The sequence below is a fragment of the Megalobrama amblycephala genome, linkage group LG22 (assembly GCF_018812025.1).
Source record: "Megalobrama amblycephala isolate DHTTF-2021 linkage group LG22, ASM1881202v1, whole genome shotgun sequence".
NCBI lineage: Eukaryota > Metazoa > Chordata > Actinopteri > Cypriniformes > Xenocyprididae > Megalobrama > Megalobrama amblycephala.
In genome coordinates this window covers 15,139,042-15,157,325 of record NC_063065.1, presented here as the reverse complement: position 1 = coordinate 15,157,325, position 18,284 = coordinate 15,139,042, and the positions used below count along the sequence as shown (strand labels likewise).

The 18,284-nt window shown below is 38.1% G+C and overlaps 1 protein-coding gene across 1 annotated transcript in view; it reads right to left on the bottom strand.

Annotated features, from left to right (window-relative positions):
- The window catches only part of ek1 (eph-like kinase 1), a 76,430-nt gene that overhangs the window by 15,715 nt on the left and 42,431 nt on the right, over positions 1-18,284 (bottom strand). The window contains exons 7-11 of the mRNA XM_048174474.1: positions 17,817-17,979; positions 13,780-13,888; positions 4,170-4,237; positions 3,441-3,566; positions 3,117-3,302 (exon numbers count right to left, since the gene is read on the bottom strand). Coding sequence (XP_048030431.1) covers positions 3,117-3,302; positions 3,441-3,566; positions 4,170-4,237; positions 13,780-13,888; positions 17,817-17,979 — 652 coding nt within the window. The remainder of the gene's footprint in view (positions 1-3,116; positions 3,303-3,440; positions 3,567-4,169; positions 4,238-13,779; positions 13,889-17,816; positions 17,980-18,284) is intronic.

Sequence of the window (18,284 nt, the reverse complement as noted above, 5' to 3'; positions counted from 1 at the left end):
ACGTAATCTGATAGTTTCATTGAGTGTGTTTACATATGTGCGTAGAAAAGGTTCTCGTGCAACTCTCCACAGGTAAATTCATACATAATCACACCTAACATTAATGTTTTTTATATACATTTGTATTGTAATAATTTCACATTTAATCTCCAACAAAGACAGTATATTTTAAATATTTGATCTAATTGAATAAAGTTATCAAACACAGTCTTCACTGCATAAATTATAAATTAAATATAGAATAATCCTTATTAAAGCTATAAAAGCCATTTAGTCAAGAGCAGGGAGTGATTCTCTTTTTCATTTGTTGTTTGATTAACCTTAATGACAGACTGTAGCAGGTTTATTAGGCTGCTGTCACTTTAAGAACTGACACGGATCTGACACGCATCCTATTTCCTCACAACTCTTTATGTTCATTTAAGACAGAGGATAAAACAGCCATTTTGGTATAATTGTGTGTTTTTGTCCGTTCAAGCTCAATGCGGCGAGACAGCACACCACTGATTTCTCTTTTGTTTGTCACGCTTGAATGGTTATTTATGCAAAAAGCATTTGCATGAATAAGGACGTGATCATAAAATGTAACTCTAACTAAAGGATCATGGAAAAAACGGATGCTGTATTAATTGCATTAAATATTTTTAACGCGTTAAACTGAAAAAATAGCATCCCTTGTTGGCAGACACTATTTACACTAGCTCCGCCCACCAATGTCTGGTTGGGCCACTCATGTTTTAAAAAATACGTGCAGAATTCAACGACTTCAGTGGCGCAACAGTAACAAGTAAGGTTCACAGACCTGGCTTTTAACACGATCGACGCGGGTTCGAATCCGCCTTTTGCAGAGCTTGCATCACATATCACATCAGAAATGCATTTATTTTCATCAAAAATTAAAATAATGTTCTAAAAGTGGAAATAAACTGCCTAACGGGTGTTAATAATAGTAAAAGTATTTATTGAGTAGGGTTCGGGGAAGGTGTTGGGAAGGTTTTTTTTTTATAGGATCTTATATTCTAATAAAGCAGCAGCATCCATTTAATAATTTTAATAAATATAATCATTTACACTATGATATTATTGCATCCTGTTAATGTACAAAAATACTGAGTTGCAAATAGTATCTGCCAATATAAAGTATAGATAATCTAATTACTATTTATTCTTATTGCAAAGAACTGAAAATGACCGTGATTTTAACAGTAAAAGACTGTAAAAATGCTGCGGTGAAAAACTGTCAATTGGTTTACGGAAAGTTTCCGTACTATATACGGTGAATAACTGTAATAGATCTAACGGTACATTTAATGTAATTTTACGGTAAAATACTGTTAAATTCACAGTTTTTGGAAGTGAAAAATACCAATTAATTGTAAAGTTTACAGTGAAAAACCGTAAATTGACATTCCCACAATTCCCTGCGTGACACTTCACATTTGATATATTTTCGTTGAAATAACTCTGTTTCTTCTTTGTTTTTCTCATTTTTTTTCTAATCAGTTATGTACATTAGGGTTTTATGTTACATCTAATGTTGTTAAATTAATGTTTATTGCATTTTTAAAATTTCATGCATGTTACCATGATGGTGTTTAGTGTGTGTGTGTGTGAATGACACTGTGTGCACTTTCTATATGTTAGTGTTGTCCTTCTCAGCTTGTGATGAACTTTGATTCATCATGTGACTCTTATCACCACTGTGTTTGATGACTGTCAGTGTATTATAAAGGTACAAAACAGATATTAGTACTTCATTAGGTTGGTAAATTAACATTATATCAGTTAATGAAATACGTTATTTTACCGTAAATTTAACCGATTTTTTTTTTTACGTTGCTACTGTATTTTTTACGGTAAAGTTCTGGCAACCACAGCTGCCGTTTTTTTACCGTAAATTTTACTGGGATTTTTTTTTACAGTGTGTAAATATAATCTATCGCTATTTTCACAGTGTAAATAGCATATCGCTAAGAAAAATGCTCCTATTGTCACTTAGTGTAAACAGAATATATTGCTATAATATATAGAATATATTGCTATTAGTGAATGAGACCTATTGCGAGAGCCAAGTCTGTGTACCTTTGAACATTCCAAGCCTACAATAATTAAAATGTCTTACCGACATATTTGTTAAATGAAGACTTTCATAACCTCATAATTATATTCTAACAGCACAGAATTAAAAAGAAGAAAATTACTGTATTTTTCACATAATCAGAGGTGAAAAGCTGCTCTCTACCACCAACATTAATATTAACTATTTGAACCGAACCAAACTAAAGGCCACCATTAGCATTTTGCTCATGTCAGAGGAACTGGGAGGAAACGTCGAGAGGATTAATGTTAATATTTGTGACATTGAATATTCATGATCCCTCCCAAAACTCACATCCAATTACATGTTTGTATTATCGATATTCATGCAGCTGGCATGAATATGGATGGTCCTTTTGTTACAGCGCCTGCCAGTCTAATCCACAGAGGCTTGAAAGAGGAAAAAGATCTGTAGAGGAAATTACCACTCAATAGTGACCAAAACACCTGTTGCAAGACACTGCTTCTTTTAAACAGACAATAGGAGCCCTGAAACACACACAATGGCGACAGCATTCTCAATAAGTTGGCAAATTATAATGAGCATCCTCATTATCATCTGGGAGCAGCAAGCATCAATTTCAGGTTCTCAGTAGTGGCGATACAAGCAATCAGAGGTAATACAGACCCAATATGCCTTCATGAACAGTGAGAATGAATGGTTTCTTCCATTTATTTTTCCTTCAAAAAAATTAAGCTAACTCTCTCGCAATGATAATGTGTTATCTATGACCTTTTTCAAGACATTATCTCACCAGCTAGTGTGATAATGCATTGCGATAAAAGCATATTCAAAAGCATACTGTCATAGCACATTTGTATTCTGAAGAAGTAGGGCAGAAAATCACAGATATAAACATTGGCATACATATTTATTCGAATGAATATTCATGATCCATGCTATTTTGTTTTTGTTGAAGATAAGATTGTAAGGTCAATTATCTCTGTGTGGAAAACACAGGGGGTACAAACTATTTCCAGCAACAGACTTTGCGTGCGTTTCGAATGTGAATGCTTACATCTGGTGACGACTCCCTCCAGTCGAATGATGTTGGGATGGTCGAACTGGCCCATGATGCTGGCTTCACTCAGAAAGTCACGTCTTTGCTGTTCAGAGTATCCGGCTTTAAGACTCTTGATGGCCACCTGGATCTCCCTTTTACTGGGCAGCCTCAGACGCCCACTACAAACCTCTCCGAACTCACCTGGGAGTCAAACAAGAGCCTGTCAACAAATTGAATTTAACCCTAAATCCCTTATTTAATTTCATTACATTCCCCTGGTGAGCAGTTCAGTTGGTTTACACAAGTAGGGCATGTTCTTGAGTCATTCATTTCACTTACCAGCCCCAATAACTCTCTCAATTCGGATGTTGGAAACTTCGATTTCTTTGGCGAAGTCTCGCACCGCCTGGTTCGGGTCCTCGTACGTGTGAGGGTGAATGTACGTGCGGGTTTCGGGAAGTTTGACTGCAATGCAAAATGGTAGGATAACGGTTGGGTTGTTTTACAGTCACTTTAGTTACCTAGACTGAACCATCCATTTTCCTAAAAGGAGGGGAGTGCCGCATTTTCAACCTCATTAAACATTGTCTTTGGCAGGCAAGAAAAGTGTCATTAGAGAAAACACACATTAGGCAACTAGAGCGATCAGTGGCATCATTTATCAGCAGATGCATTAGAGACTCTGTTCACTAACCAACAATTTGCTGGAAAAGCATGCACTTTCTTTATCCATCCATCCAGAATTATGTTCGCTGTCTGACTGGCCAAAGAGACATACAACCCCTATTTCAGGGGTTCTTAACTCTGGCCCTCGAGGTCCATTTTCCTGCAGCTTGATCAGACCTGAAGACTTTGATTAGCTTGTTCAGGTGTGTTTGTTTTAGGGCTCGAGCGCTAGAGTTGAGAACCCCTGGCCTATTTGATGAGATTTCTACTATTTTCTTGGAATGAACTACATTAGACTTAAAAGTTAACTTAAAAGTTCAGGTTTTCAACATTTGCCAGATATTTTGCTGATTACTCTTAAAAAGATTGCTTTTCCAAGACCAAAAAACCTGCATGCATTACCTCGTCCATGCTGAAACTGCATTTTCTCTTCCTCAGGGTCTTGCTTTGCTTTAATATATCCACAGCGCCTGGAACAATAGGAAAAGCACAATTAAAACAGACCGACACAATGGAATACATGCTTTCTCTCACATTAATTCAACCAACCAATTCCCCAAGACAAAGAAAATGTTGATAACTGTAGAATCAAATCTACAGCGGCCTGGTCCAGTCACATATATCATCTTTTTACAGTGTAGGTTAACCATAATGTGTCTTTAGAGTCCGGTTTTCCCACCTAGTAAAGATTTCACGGATCTAATCCACTCTTTAGCTCTGGGAAAATGCAATCCTGTCACCTCTGACTTTATCATTAACTACATCATTCCTCTCACAGTGGGATCATGAATAAGGAAATGCCCCAGATAATGAATATTCCAATACACTGGGGAGGAAAGGTGGCCAATGTAGGACTGATAATTATGTTCATTATTCATTTAATCCTCTTAGTGACACACGCTCACACATTCCCTTTTTCTGTCATGTCTTTAACAAGAACGTATTGCCAAAAATGTAATGTCACAGGCTGACTAGCCGTAGTAATTATTCATTATGTTGAAATGTGGAGAATGGCTGCAGAATGTCTAAAGACTGGAACATCTGATGGGGACCAGGTGGAAAAAGCTTTCCTAAATGGGTTTCTAGGGGACCCTGGCTCAATAATACAGGTAAATATCCACGTATGCTGGAGTCTCTATTGTGCTATAGCTGATGACAAAATGCAAGGCATTTCTTCTAACTACAGGAAAAGAAAGCTAAGAGGTCCGCAGCAGAGAGAAAGTGTTATGAATTATCACATCAAGGGTATAATCCAGCTAGAGTTGAAAGCCTTTGGGGGGAATTCACACAGGATTCTTTCTTGCATCCAAAACCAGCTAGAGTGCAACAGAATTAAACAGATCGCAGGGGTCTCGAGGTGCATTTTTAAAAAGTTAACATTTTAAAAGTTAGACATTTTTAACTTGACAACAAGCAGCGAGATAAGACACAGTGGATAAAATTGCTCGTCTGATGATTGTGTACATAGATCACCAGTATAAAACCTGTGTGAATCCCCCTATATAAAGCCTATAATTCAGGGATGAGCACCATTCAGAACTGAATTGAGAGTGCTTTCTAATTTGTAATGAGCTACCAAACAGGAAGCAGAATGGCCATTTAATTTTGGATTTAAATTAGACTTAAAAGTCAGAGACAGACAAAACAATAGATAGAATGACAGAAAAAAAGAATCACAGATATATAAAAAGATAACCAGAAAGACAGAACGATAGATAGATCGAATCATATGACAGACAGACAGACAGACAGACAGACAGACAGACAGACAGACAGACAGACAGACAGACAGATAGATAGATAGATAGATAGATAGATAGATAGATAGATAGATAGATAGATAGATAGATAGATAGATAGATAGATAGATAGATAGATAGATAGATAGATAGATAGATAGATAGATAGATAGATTTTGCGCTGCAAATAGACCACAATGACAATGTAAAATCATCAAATCTCTGCAATCAAACCGCTAAGCCAGTAATACTCCTGTAGAAGCTGTGGGGAAACAATCATGCGTCAGCGTTACCAGTATTTTGGTTCTTGTATTGATTTTATGCAAAGTTAACAATTCTAATCAATATAGGATACAGAGTTCCTCTCTTTCAAGAGCCAAAGCATACTCAGCTGCCCCAGAGCAGTCAAACCATCAGGGCCTGAGGCCAGGGTTGGGGCAAGAGCAGACCTGGGGGTCTATTACATAATGGGAAGACCGCTGGGTTCATTCATGCCCCCTCTAATCCGCTATGTTGCATCTCCCTGTGGATCAGCGGGGGGTAAATCTTTCCCTTTCAGCTGTTGTACATCCCCGTCTGGTGGGGGGTTCAGACGTACATGTGTGTCGTTTCCTCTCTGCTGCTTTTAATGAGACCGGGGGTCTCAGGAGAGACCCCACCTGTTCATCAGACACACATACACCCGCACCCCCCTAAATAAATGCTTGGGGCCTAGTGTGCATCTGTGCACAGGTACAACCCCCTCAACCCCTTCGATCTTTAACCATCCCATGTGCAAAACACAGTCTATTAAGCGTAACATGCTTGCAGAGCTGGAGGGGTTCGCGGAGGTGGGCCGCCCGACTGAAGCATGTGGTAATCAGGGAGAGGAAATTCGACTATCCTGAAACCAACCCCGCTTGCTCTCTAACCTGGCCGCCATCCCTTGAGGTCCCGCAGACGGATCCCTCCCCCTTGCACCTGCTGCAGCGCCGCTCAACACGCTGATGAAACACTTCCAGTGCCGCTGCGGGACACCCAGGAGCTTCTAAAGTGAAGCGTGATCCCACCCTTCAACCTTCCTGTCGCTCATTTAAATGCAATATGCACACTGTGCCGCTATTTGCATATTCTGTTGTAACGGTGTATAAAAAGGAAAAAAACGTGACAGACTAGTGTCTAGAACTCTGCAATTAACGCATTTTTCAACTCCGAAGCATTCCTCAAATCCCTTTTGTGCGGTGATAAAGACGTTTCGCAGCCCTACACCGCTGGAAGCCCTTTTGTCTATGACCCAGTTTCTTTTTCCTTTCTTCTTCCTCTCTTTTGTTTTTCTCTTGCTCTCACAGTGTGAAGCTTGTATCTGCAGGTGACAGTGCAGCCGTGCAGCTTTGTATCTGCTGACAAGGCTCACATCTTTCTCTGTGCCTTTTAGAGAGGGACACTGAGAAGAACGGCGAAAAATTAGAGGGATTCCTAAACTGTCTGGACTGCTTGAGGGAACTATGAGTATGAGCTGACTCAAATAGTCTGTCATACGCATTAAGAGAGAGATGTACTGGAGAGAATGAGGAAACAGACATATTTAGTGCTTGTCAAGAAAATCATATTAGCTTTACAGTGGTTCGCTTTCTCTGTAAATACCGAGTCATTCACGTCACCCTCTGTGCCTATCCATTGTGGTGTTCCACAGGGATCTATTTTCGGCCCTCTTTTATTCTCCCTCTATATGCTCCCTTTAGTATTCCAAAAATCTAACATGAGTTATCATTGTTATGCTGACGACCTCCAACTATATCTTCCAATCAAACAAGGAAATGACTTTTCATTAGATCATTTCTTCTCACCGCAATGAAGTCAAGACCTGGATGACAAATAACTCACTGCAACTGAATGAAAATAAAACTGAAGGGCTTCTACTGGGTCCTGCTGCAACCAACAACTCCATTAAAACACAGTTAGGTTCCTTAAGTAACAACCTGTACAATCATGTAAACATTTTTTTGCTATGGATACACTATCAGAAAAAAAAGTGCAACAATTACAACTTTACAGGTACAACAGCATATCATTGGGGCAGTAAACTCAATGGGACATCTTTGTACCTTACTTAACCCTAAAAGGTTCATAGTAGTACCTTGAGTACATATTACTCTAAGGTACTAATATGCACCTTTTAGAGGTAGATAAGGTACAAAGTTGTCCCTTTAAGGGTACTGCCCCAGTGGCAAGCTGTTGTACCCCTATACGTACAATCTGTTTTTCTGACAGTATCGTTTGCCAGCTTTTTCTTTTTCTTTCCCTGCAACTAATATTTTGACCCTATATGCACAGAAATGATGTTGATATATAAACTACATACCATCAGACAAAGATACTGTGAAAAAGAACCAAGTAGCAATGAGCATGAGTTAATGAGGTACGGTCATAAAACAGTGTCGTTTTAATGTGTTAACTCTCTCCTCTGACCCTCAAACTAGTTCATTACATAATGATACTCCAGTTCATTGAGCTAATGAGGTAAAGCAGCTTCCAGCTGGGTCTTGAGATCTGTTCAGCATGCAGCGGATGGCAGGCCAGCTCCGGCTTTCACCTGCTACAAGGACATGCCAAGCCACTGGCATGGTCAGTACATCCCAGTAGGGTGGCATGCACAACAGAACAAAATTTAACTGATGTCCTTGCATGTTGCCATGTTCTCCCAAAGGAAAGTTCTAATTTGGCATGATTCACTGAAGCATGTATTTTATCTAGAAAAACTGTAACAAAGAGTTGATGCATATGCAAGCCCTGACGCTTGCTGTCAACATCATAGATTTCTCTTCAGAAGTTTAAATTTTTCATTATATCTGCTATAATTTGATAAAAACCACTAGATAGGTGATGAAGGTCATAGTATAATCTTAGAATTATCCTACAAAAAAAAAAAATAAATAAATAAATACTATAGATTGAAGAACTAATAATGACAAAACAAGTGTATATACTTTTGGAATTCCTCCTAAATATACTGCAAATAGTGATTTCAATGATTTCACATTGAGGGGCATGGCAGTCTGAATTCTACAAAACTACATGAAGAAAATGGTAAAGAAAAAATGAAACCTGACATAAATCTTACACTGTAAAAAAAATCCCAGTTAAATTTACGGTAAAAAACCGGCAGCTGTGGTTGCCAGAACTTTACCGTAAAAAATACAGTAGCAATGTAAAAAAAAATCTGTTAAATTTACGGTAAAATAACGTATTTCATTAACTGATATAATGTTAATTTACCAACCTGATGAAGTACTAATATCTGTTTTGTACCTTTAAAATACACGGACAGTCACCAAACACAGTGGTGATAAGAGTCACATGATGAATCAAAGTTCACCACAAGCAGCTTTTCCACAAGCTGAGGAGGACAATACTAATATTTAGAAGGTGCACACAGTGTCATTCACACACACACTAAACACCATCATGGTAACATGCATGAAATTTTAAAAATGCAATAAACATTAATTTAACAAAGATGTAACATAAAACCCTAATGTACATAACTGATTAGAAAAAAATGAGAAAAACTAAGAAGAAACAGAGTTATTTCAACGAAAATATATCAAACGTGAAGTGTCACGCAGGGAATTGTGGGAATGTCAATTTACGTTTTTTCACTGTAAATTTGACAATGAATTGTTATTTTTCACTTCCAAAAACTGTGAATTTAACGGTATTTTACCGTAAAATTACATTAAATGTACCGTTAGATCTATTACAGTTATTCACCGTATATAGTACGGAAACTTTCTGTAAACCAATTGACAGTTTTTCACCGCAGCATTTTTACAGTCTTTTACTGTTAAAATCACGGTCATTTAAGTAAACTTTCAAAGTTAAATGTTGCTTTAAATGTTAAATGCTACATGTGATAATTCATGATTTTCTAAAGAATCCTTTTTTCCTTTGTCCCACTTTACCAGAGGCATACTGGCAAAATGGAAGCAGGTGATACTGGTAAAGTGGTACAGCATATAACATAATCTAAAGAGGAATCATGCTCTCATGTCAACACAACACGTGTCACTTCATAAAATTGAGGTAAAACCACTTGTGTCAAATGGATGGATACTTTTATGATGATTTTACTATCTTTCTGGGGGTTGAAAGTGGTAGTTGTGTAGGCTGTCAATGGAGGGACAGAAAGCTCTCAGATTTCATTAAAAAGATCTTCAGTTGTGTTCTGAAGATGAATTAAAGTTTAACAGGTTAGGAACAACATGAGGCGAGTAATTAATTAATTTCTTTCTTCTGCCTAACACAAAAGAAGATATTTTGAAGAATGTCAGTAATCAGACAGTTGATGGGACCCCATTGACTTCCATAGTATGGAAAAAAAATACTATGGAAGTCAATGGAGTCCCATCAAAATACCTTTTTTTTGTTCAGCAGAACAAAGAAATTCATACAGGTTTGGAACAACTTGGAGAGTAAATGATGATGGAATTTTCATTTTTGTTAACTGAACAAGTTTGATGAGCTCACAAAAAATGACAATGTGGTCCCTAGAGACATCTCTGTAAACCTTTCCTCCTACATGAGGAAAAAAAATAGATTTACAATCAAGCTAATTATAAAAAGAGGAAATGATTGTGTGTTTGGAGGAAATGGACAGTCATAAATTCTGAGCTCCTCTGACAGGTGTTTTAAAAACACTGACTCCATCAGTTGAGGGTTCATTACGCTAATTGAAATCCAGAAGAAAATCGAGCTGATTGATGGCGCATCCTGGTCTCATCTCTATCCATTGCACACGCATCCACCTCTATATTCCGGAATGTTCCGCTGACGCGTCCAGACACATCTACAGCTGGCCTGCCATCAAACGAATGGAAATGAAATACTAAGTGAAGCTGCATGCTGAGAGAGAGCGAGTCATGATGTGCTCAGGGGCTACACGGCCAGCTATTTCTGCTTGGAAATGCGTTGGAACAGCCAGATGGAACTGTTTGGAAGAAAACGAACACGCTCATGCGACCATTTCGGAATGGCACAGTAATTCCATGTTGTGTGTGTACTTGGATGTGTTGCTATATTTCTCTGTTAACCCACATGCAAATTGACTGACTAAACAGTCATGGTATGGTATCAAACCCAAGGGTGAGATAGAGGTAATGTCTGCACTAAATCAACCGAACAAGACCCATTAAGCCCTCGGCTGTGCCTCTAAACCATGATCGACACTACTCAAACACAGCCTACAGTACATTCACCCAAGTTGGTACAATGATGACACTAGCGGGAAGTAGATTTCATTCAGAGTTACACCACACTGTGGGTTTTACTACACAGAGAGAAACCTCTCAGTGTGAAACCTCTTTCTGATTGTGTCTTTCTGTTTTCAGTTCCTTTATCGCAATGGTTGCAAAAACTATTCAAATCCAGCTCAGAGGAAAGACCCACAGCCTGGATCATTTTGTGGTTGTAATTTGACAGAATTTAATAATTTACTCAGCCATTATGTTTTATAAGAGTCCCTTAGAATGTTCAACCATCAGAGAGCAACTGTTAAATGGTGTGCATTTATTTTGTTACGTAATATATCATTTATTTTCCTTCTTGCATGCTTTAGCACACTACAAATCTGCCGAAACTTAATGTGATTGAGTAAAACAGACAGGGGGGAAAAGCATAAACACATAACCACTAATCAAAAATGCATTAAACCCAATAATAACCAATGAATTCAAAATTCCTGCAGAAAACAGCCGTGTGGCTTCTTGATTTCATCATTAAGCTGCAATAATTTCATGCAACATGAGCATTAGCGTTAGGTTTGGTGGCAGTCCAACAGGAAGTCAAGGGAACTGATTTAATATCAGAAGCCTGAGGTTTTCAACTCATTTTCATGGCTGGCACACAATGCTCCTCAGACTTGCAAATGTGCGCGTATTTGGTTAGTAGGCACCTGCTAGATATACTGCGGCATCTGTCATTGTGCTGAAATGTTCCACAGACACAATCATGAGGATCTTTAAAGTCTTTAAAGTGTGTCCACCATTTTTAATTGCTTTTCTGGATATAAGCAGAAAATATGGGGGAAATGAAAGACAAAGGAAGACCATCTGCCAGCATCTTTACCAGCCAATCAGAGCATTTTTTTTTTCCATCAAGCACTAGAACACTGGCCAACTCCAAATCGCTGCCAGCCCAATTCGGTGCAAAAACAAAGTTGAACACACTAAACATGGCTGAACTCTTCATATTTCTCTGACCAACCTAAACTTTGGTGGGCAAACATATGGGCCAGAGTTCCCATTGCTTCTAAACAAAGCATTTCTGAGTTTTTCCAACCGAAAAAGAGACTAGACTAGAGCTAGATATGATGAATAGAAATTTCGGTAACACTTTATTTTAGGGTCTTTAACTAATTGCTTATTAGCATGCATATTACTAGAATATTGGCTATATATTAGTACTTATTAAGCACATATTAATGCCTTATTCTGTATTCTTAATTAATCCTACCCAATACCTAAACTTACCAACTACCTTACTTACTATTAATAAGCAGGAGTTTATTGAGGAAAAAGTCGTAGTTAATAGTTTATATGTGTTCCCTATACTAAAGTGTTACCGAAATTTCTTTAACGATTTCCACATTTCTAAGCCTGAAAATCACAAATGTAAAATTCCTTGACTTTTCCAATACTGTGGAAACCCTGATTGGTCACAAATCTGAGTTGCTGTATAATTTCTGTCAAGAAAAAACATCTCTTCAGACTCCCATGACCCTTCTCAATCTAAGCATTTGAAACCCTAACATCTTGCTTAAGAATCCCACTAGAGTTAAACTTGGCAAAACGACTGATGTATGTTTTCAGCTCAGCGAGAGAATCAGAAATCAATGACCTCAAACTGTCTATAATGGAAAGGCCTCCCTCTCTCAAAGCTCAGCTGAGGTTCTGAAAGCAGTTAAAAGACCCGTTGGTACTGTGAACCGAATACCTTGTATATATAGCACAGTATAACCCAATGCCAAGGGACTGAATGCAATTAGAGAGTTTAGCTTCACTCACCATTACGATTCATTGGCCTCCACACCACACTAGAAGCACGTCATTCAAGATCAGCATCAAAACTGTTTTTATTGCTTCCATGAGGGTCTTCCCACAAGCAGTCATACATGCATTGAGATGGGGGTTTTGGAAACCATGAATAAGAGGTGGCAGCACCAAGGTTTTGGCTTGCAGGCATAAACTTGGCCGACAAAACACATCCTACGGGACCTTTCTGTCACAGTGCATTATGGGTTACAAACTGCAAAGCAGACGGAAATCTCATTCTGTGTTACGACATACTGGATCATATAGCATCCAACAGTCAAAAAATCCCTACTAAATCAGCCTTTGAAATAGGAATGTGAGTACAAGTCAATAATAATAATAATAATATTAAAAAAGATGTAACGATGCCAGTCTTTATGTAGTATTGTTAGTACAGAATAAATTTGGTACAGTGTAGCTGCCTGATTGGCCATTCTGACATGTAACCTTCTTGGTCAAAATTTGTGTTACACGTTTTACAAACAGACAGGACAACTAACTTAACTTTTATTTTTATAATTATTTATAATATATAATTAATAATAGCACATTCATTTTTGCCATGGTACTGAAACAATCTACAGGAAGGTCAAAAGGGCCTTCACCTACACAAAGATCAGCTCATGACTCATTCTGACCATTTCATGTCATCAAGAGGGTTTATTTTCTGCTTTCTGTTCCTCGTCTCCTCTGATCCACCCATTCCTTTCATTTCCATTTCATTAGCTCCCTCACTCTCAGCCATACAGCGCATCTACTCTTGCTTTTCTCCCTCATGTCTGTCTCTTCAATTGTTCTCTCAAGTGTTTGCTTTCATCTCTACAGATCACGCTATGCAATCAGAGGGCTAAACAATTTTGTGTCCTTTTGATTTTGTGTAAATGCACACATACAAAGGCATACACACAGTGACAGACGCACAACAACATCTCATTTGCTCGATTCTGTCTTTTTATATTTACAGTTCAGTTCCTCTCTGATTAAATGAAACATGGTTTCTTCATCCTTCATATGGAATTGTTGACAGCTGAACAACTCAGATTAGCAATGATTTATCCAAGTCTGCCAATGTAGAAGTCGCCAATTAACTGCTGCTTCATCATACAGAAGATTCCATTCTTTGGGTCTGGATATTTATAAAGAATATGGTGCGGTCTAAATCTATAAGATGAGAAAGATTAAAGAAGAATAGAGAATTGCTCTTACCGTCCGCTCACAACAAAACATGCCACCAGCAAGACCAGAAGCACTGCACCTCCAGCCACCGAGATGGCCAGTATGGTTTGTTGGTTGGGATCTCCAACTGCCAGCATATCTAAGAGGAAAAAAGAGAAACCCACATTAAAGCAGATATTATCTTCACTTGTTCTTACAATTATGAAAATTTACCACAGTTCTGGCATAATATGCAGAGTTATTTTCACAGTTGTTCAATCAATGTATCATCAAGATTTTAGATTGAATTTTTCACAAATGTATAAAGGAAAGTGTATATTTTGTGCTGAAGGTCACCATTTCTTCCAGCTAACTGAAAATATAGTACAAATAGAACAACATGCAATGTAGTTTTAAAATGAATTAATAAATCATATTTCCAGTTGTCATATTTTCAGTCTATCAATATATGTCCTTAAACAACTACCTATGCTACTTAATAGTAGCACATAGTAAACACATTTAGAAAATGTTAAAGTTACTTTATTGACACCAAGGGACATTTCATAACCATTTTCAACTATTCTAGCATCATTAACTCTTTCCCTGCCATTGACGGAATTTTCCGTCATTTATAAGACAGCGCTTCCCCGCCATTGGCGAAATTTTCCATAATTTATGAGACAACGCTTCCCCGCCATTGTTGGATTTTTACGTCATTTATGAGACAACGCTTCCCACCATTGACGGAATTTTCCATAGTTTATAAGACAACACTTCCCCGCCATTGACGGAATTTTCCGTAATTTATGAGACAATGCTTCCCCGCCATTGACGGAATTTTCCGTCATTTATGAGACAATGCTTCCCCGCTATTGACAGAATTTTCCATAGTTTATAAGACAACACTTCCCCGCCATTGACGGAATTTTCCGTAATTTATGAGACAATGCTTCCCCGCCATTGACGGAATTTTCCGTAATTTATGAGACAATGCTTCCCCGCCATTGATGGAATTTTCCATAATTTATGAGACAACGCTTCCCCGCCATTGTTGGATTTTTACGTCATTTATGAGACAACGCTTCCCCGCCATTGACGAAATTTTCCGTCATTTATGAGACAACGCTTCCCGCCATTGTTGGATTTTTATGTCATTTATGAGACAACGCTTCCCCGCCATTGACGAAATTTTCCATAATTTATGAGACAACGCTTCCCCGCCATTGTTGGATTTTTTTGTCATTTATGAGACAACGCTTCCCCGCCTTTGTTGGATTTTTATGTCATTTATGAGACAATGCTTCCCCGCCACTGACGAAATTTTCCGTAATTTATGAGACAACGCTTCCCCGCCATTGACAAAATTTTCCATAATTTATGAGACAACGCTTCCCCACCATTGACGAAATTTTCCGTAATTTATGAGACAACGCTTCCCCGCCATTGATGAAATTTTCCATAATTTATGAGACAATGCTTCCCCGCCATTGTTGGATTTTTATGTCATTTATGAGACAACGCTTCCCCACCATTGACGAAATTTTCCGTAATTTATGAGACAATGCTTCCCGCCATTGACGAAATTTTCCGTAATTTATGAGACAACGCTTCCCCGCCATTGTTGGATTTTTATGTCATTTATAAGACAACGCTTCCCCGCAATTGACGGAATTTTCCATAGTTAATGAGACAATGCTTCCCACCATTGACAGAATTTCATGTAATTTATGAGACAATGCTTCCCCGCCATTGACTGAATTTTCCGTAATTTATGAGACAAAGCTTCCCACCATTGACAGAATTTCATGTAATTTATGAGACAATGCTTCCCCGCCATTGACGGAATTTTCCGTAATTTATGAGACAACGCTTCCCACCATTGACAGAATTTTCCGTAATTTATGAGACAACGCTTCCCACCATTGACGGAATTTTCCATAGTTTATGAGACAATGCTTCCCCGCCATTGACGGAATTTTCCGTAATTTATGAGACAACGCTTCCCTGCCATTGATGGAATTTTCCATAGTTTATGAGACAATGCTTCCCTGCCATTGACGGAATTTTCCGTAATTTATTAGACAACGCTTCCCTGCCATTGACGGAATTTTCCATAGTTTATGAGACAATGCTTCCCACCATTGACGGAATTTCACGTCATTTATGAGACAATGCTTCCGCACAATTGACGGAATATTCCATCATTTATGAAACAACGCTTCCCCGCCATTGACGGAATTTTCGGCTTTCTGTGGTTTCACTGTTATATGGTATCCGCTATTATGGATATTACAGACGTCTGACAGAGTAGAGAATCTCCGGATCAAAACACAGGCAAAATAGGAGCAGAAGCAAGCGATAAAAGCAATGCTTATGCAAGTTGTAGTCTTTTTTTCCTTCTTTTTTTTTAATTAAACACCCACATTCAAGTGTTGATATAAAAAAAAAAAAAAGAATGCATGAAGCTGGAATAAAACTGTTTAAAAGCAGAGCTGTGTTCTTTCTTTTGATTTCTTTAGATGGATGTTCAGATATTCATACAAAAAATATTCTAAGGGCAATAACATTTTTGTGGCAACTTTAAAAAAAAAAAAAACGCTGGCGGAGAAAGAGATAGCGTGTGTTAACACAAAAAGAAAAAAATCCTTACTAATATTTTAGTAGCGAAACAAAGAGAAGCTATGTAAAATAAGCTGAATATCTGCAGATAATGTTACAATAAAAAGATTTAAGAAAGCGTCTTCTTCTAATTATGTGCACAGAACTGTGGCGTGTACCATATGGTACACAAACAATGAGACAAACACAGCAGGGCATCTGCCTACTCTGAGCTGATACTGCTCACACTTCAGAGGATCACTGACAGAAAATCTACATGCTCAGACTTCAAACACCGCAGCAAGAGAGCAAACTGCAGTGCGAGAGGAGCCTCGTCTATCTCAGGGGACTAATTGAACGTGTTCACATGTATGAATATTTCACAGCCTCTTTCTACACGCGCGGCGGATCGGAAATTCAATCAGTGGCATGTGATGGAGAAATACACAGGTGTAACACAGGTTAGAGTTTCGCCAAAGCAAAGTCCATTCCCAGAATGTCCTTGAAAATGTGAAAATATTCTGCTGTGAATGAGAAATTGTGGGTTTGGTGGCACTTGCACAGTCAGAAGTTATAGAGGGATCTAAAATCAAGGACATTCTGAATGGGTTTCAATAAAGCAATAAGCCAAAAAAGCAATGTGCATAAAACTCACTCACAGTGGTAAAATTGTAATGCACAGCCTTGAGTAGCTTATTATTTTACAAAATATAATAAAAATGGAAATGTTCAGCAAATAATTATATATGTTATTAATAATCACAATAAGAAATTCTTACATCAAGCTAGCAACGAAGCAACGAAGTTCAATTGACGTGTCTAATTGATTTTATACAATAGTTACTTTTATAAATATTAAAGATATTTTTTAATGAAATCTGAATTCAATCTATTCATCATATAAAGTGAGTCTCTTCAGAAAATTTGGACCGAACCACTTAATTCATATGGATTAGTTTTACGATCTCTTTAAGCATACTTTGAAGCAACAAAGTGGTAGTTGCGTAGGCTGTCAATGGAGGGACAGAAATCTCAGATTTCATTAAAAATATCTTCATTTGTGTTTCGAAGATGAACAAAAGTCTTAAGGGCTTGGAACGACATGAGGGTGAGCAATTAATGACAGAATTTTCATTTTTGAGTGAATTAACCATTTAAGCAATATCCTTTCGCTACTGGATATTGTCTGCGACATGTAAACAATTTCAGCTGTACAGTGATATGGAGAACAACCACTTTGTATCATAAAATTATAGTGTTCATTGTGGCATGTATGGTATCGATCATTCAGCATACAGGACCAGAACTGTCCATTTCAAAATGAGAATTTTAATGTCAGATTTTACAGTTAGTTTTCTGAGACTAAAGGAGAATATTGTGGCTAATCGCCAGGAACTTCCAAAGGGCTTCACTTCACTGTTGGATGCTTATACAAGTAAAACATTTCTGGTTTCTGGACGGTTCAAGAAGGATGGTTTTCCACTCACCTTCATGGCTTGTCTCCAACTCAATCTCTCCCCTGTAGTTCCCATAGCCACCATCCGTACGTGCTCGAACCCGGAAGATGTATGTGGTTCCTGGCTTGAGTCCATCCACCGTCATGCTGTTGGATTTGGTCTTCAGGACAGTGTAGTTCTGATCCTGCTGGTTCTATAGTGGGAAAGAACAGAATGATAAACGAACAAGACAGCTTTCTATGAAGATGAATGTCTCGATCTATCACAATGATACCTGAATCCCTTCCTGTCCTGCAAACCCCAGGAGGCTGCGTGAACTTTGTCGGATCATCCATAATGGATTGACTCACATTCACAGAAACAAACGAAGAACGAGAGAACAAAGCATGCAGATCGGATTCAAATCAGTCAATTAGCAACTAGCTCAGATGGAATTTAGTGCTCATTCAAGCACCTTCTGCCAACAGCTAATACAATGCTTTTCACGTAGACGGATTG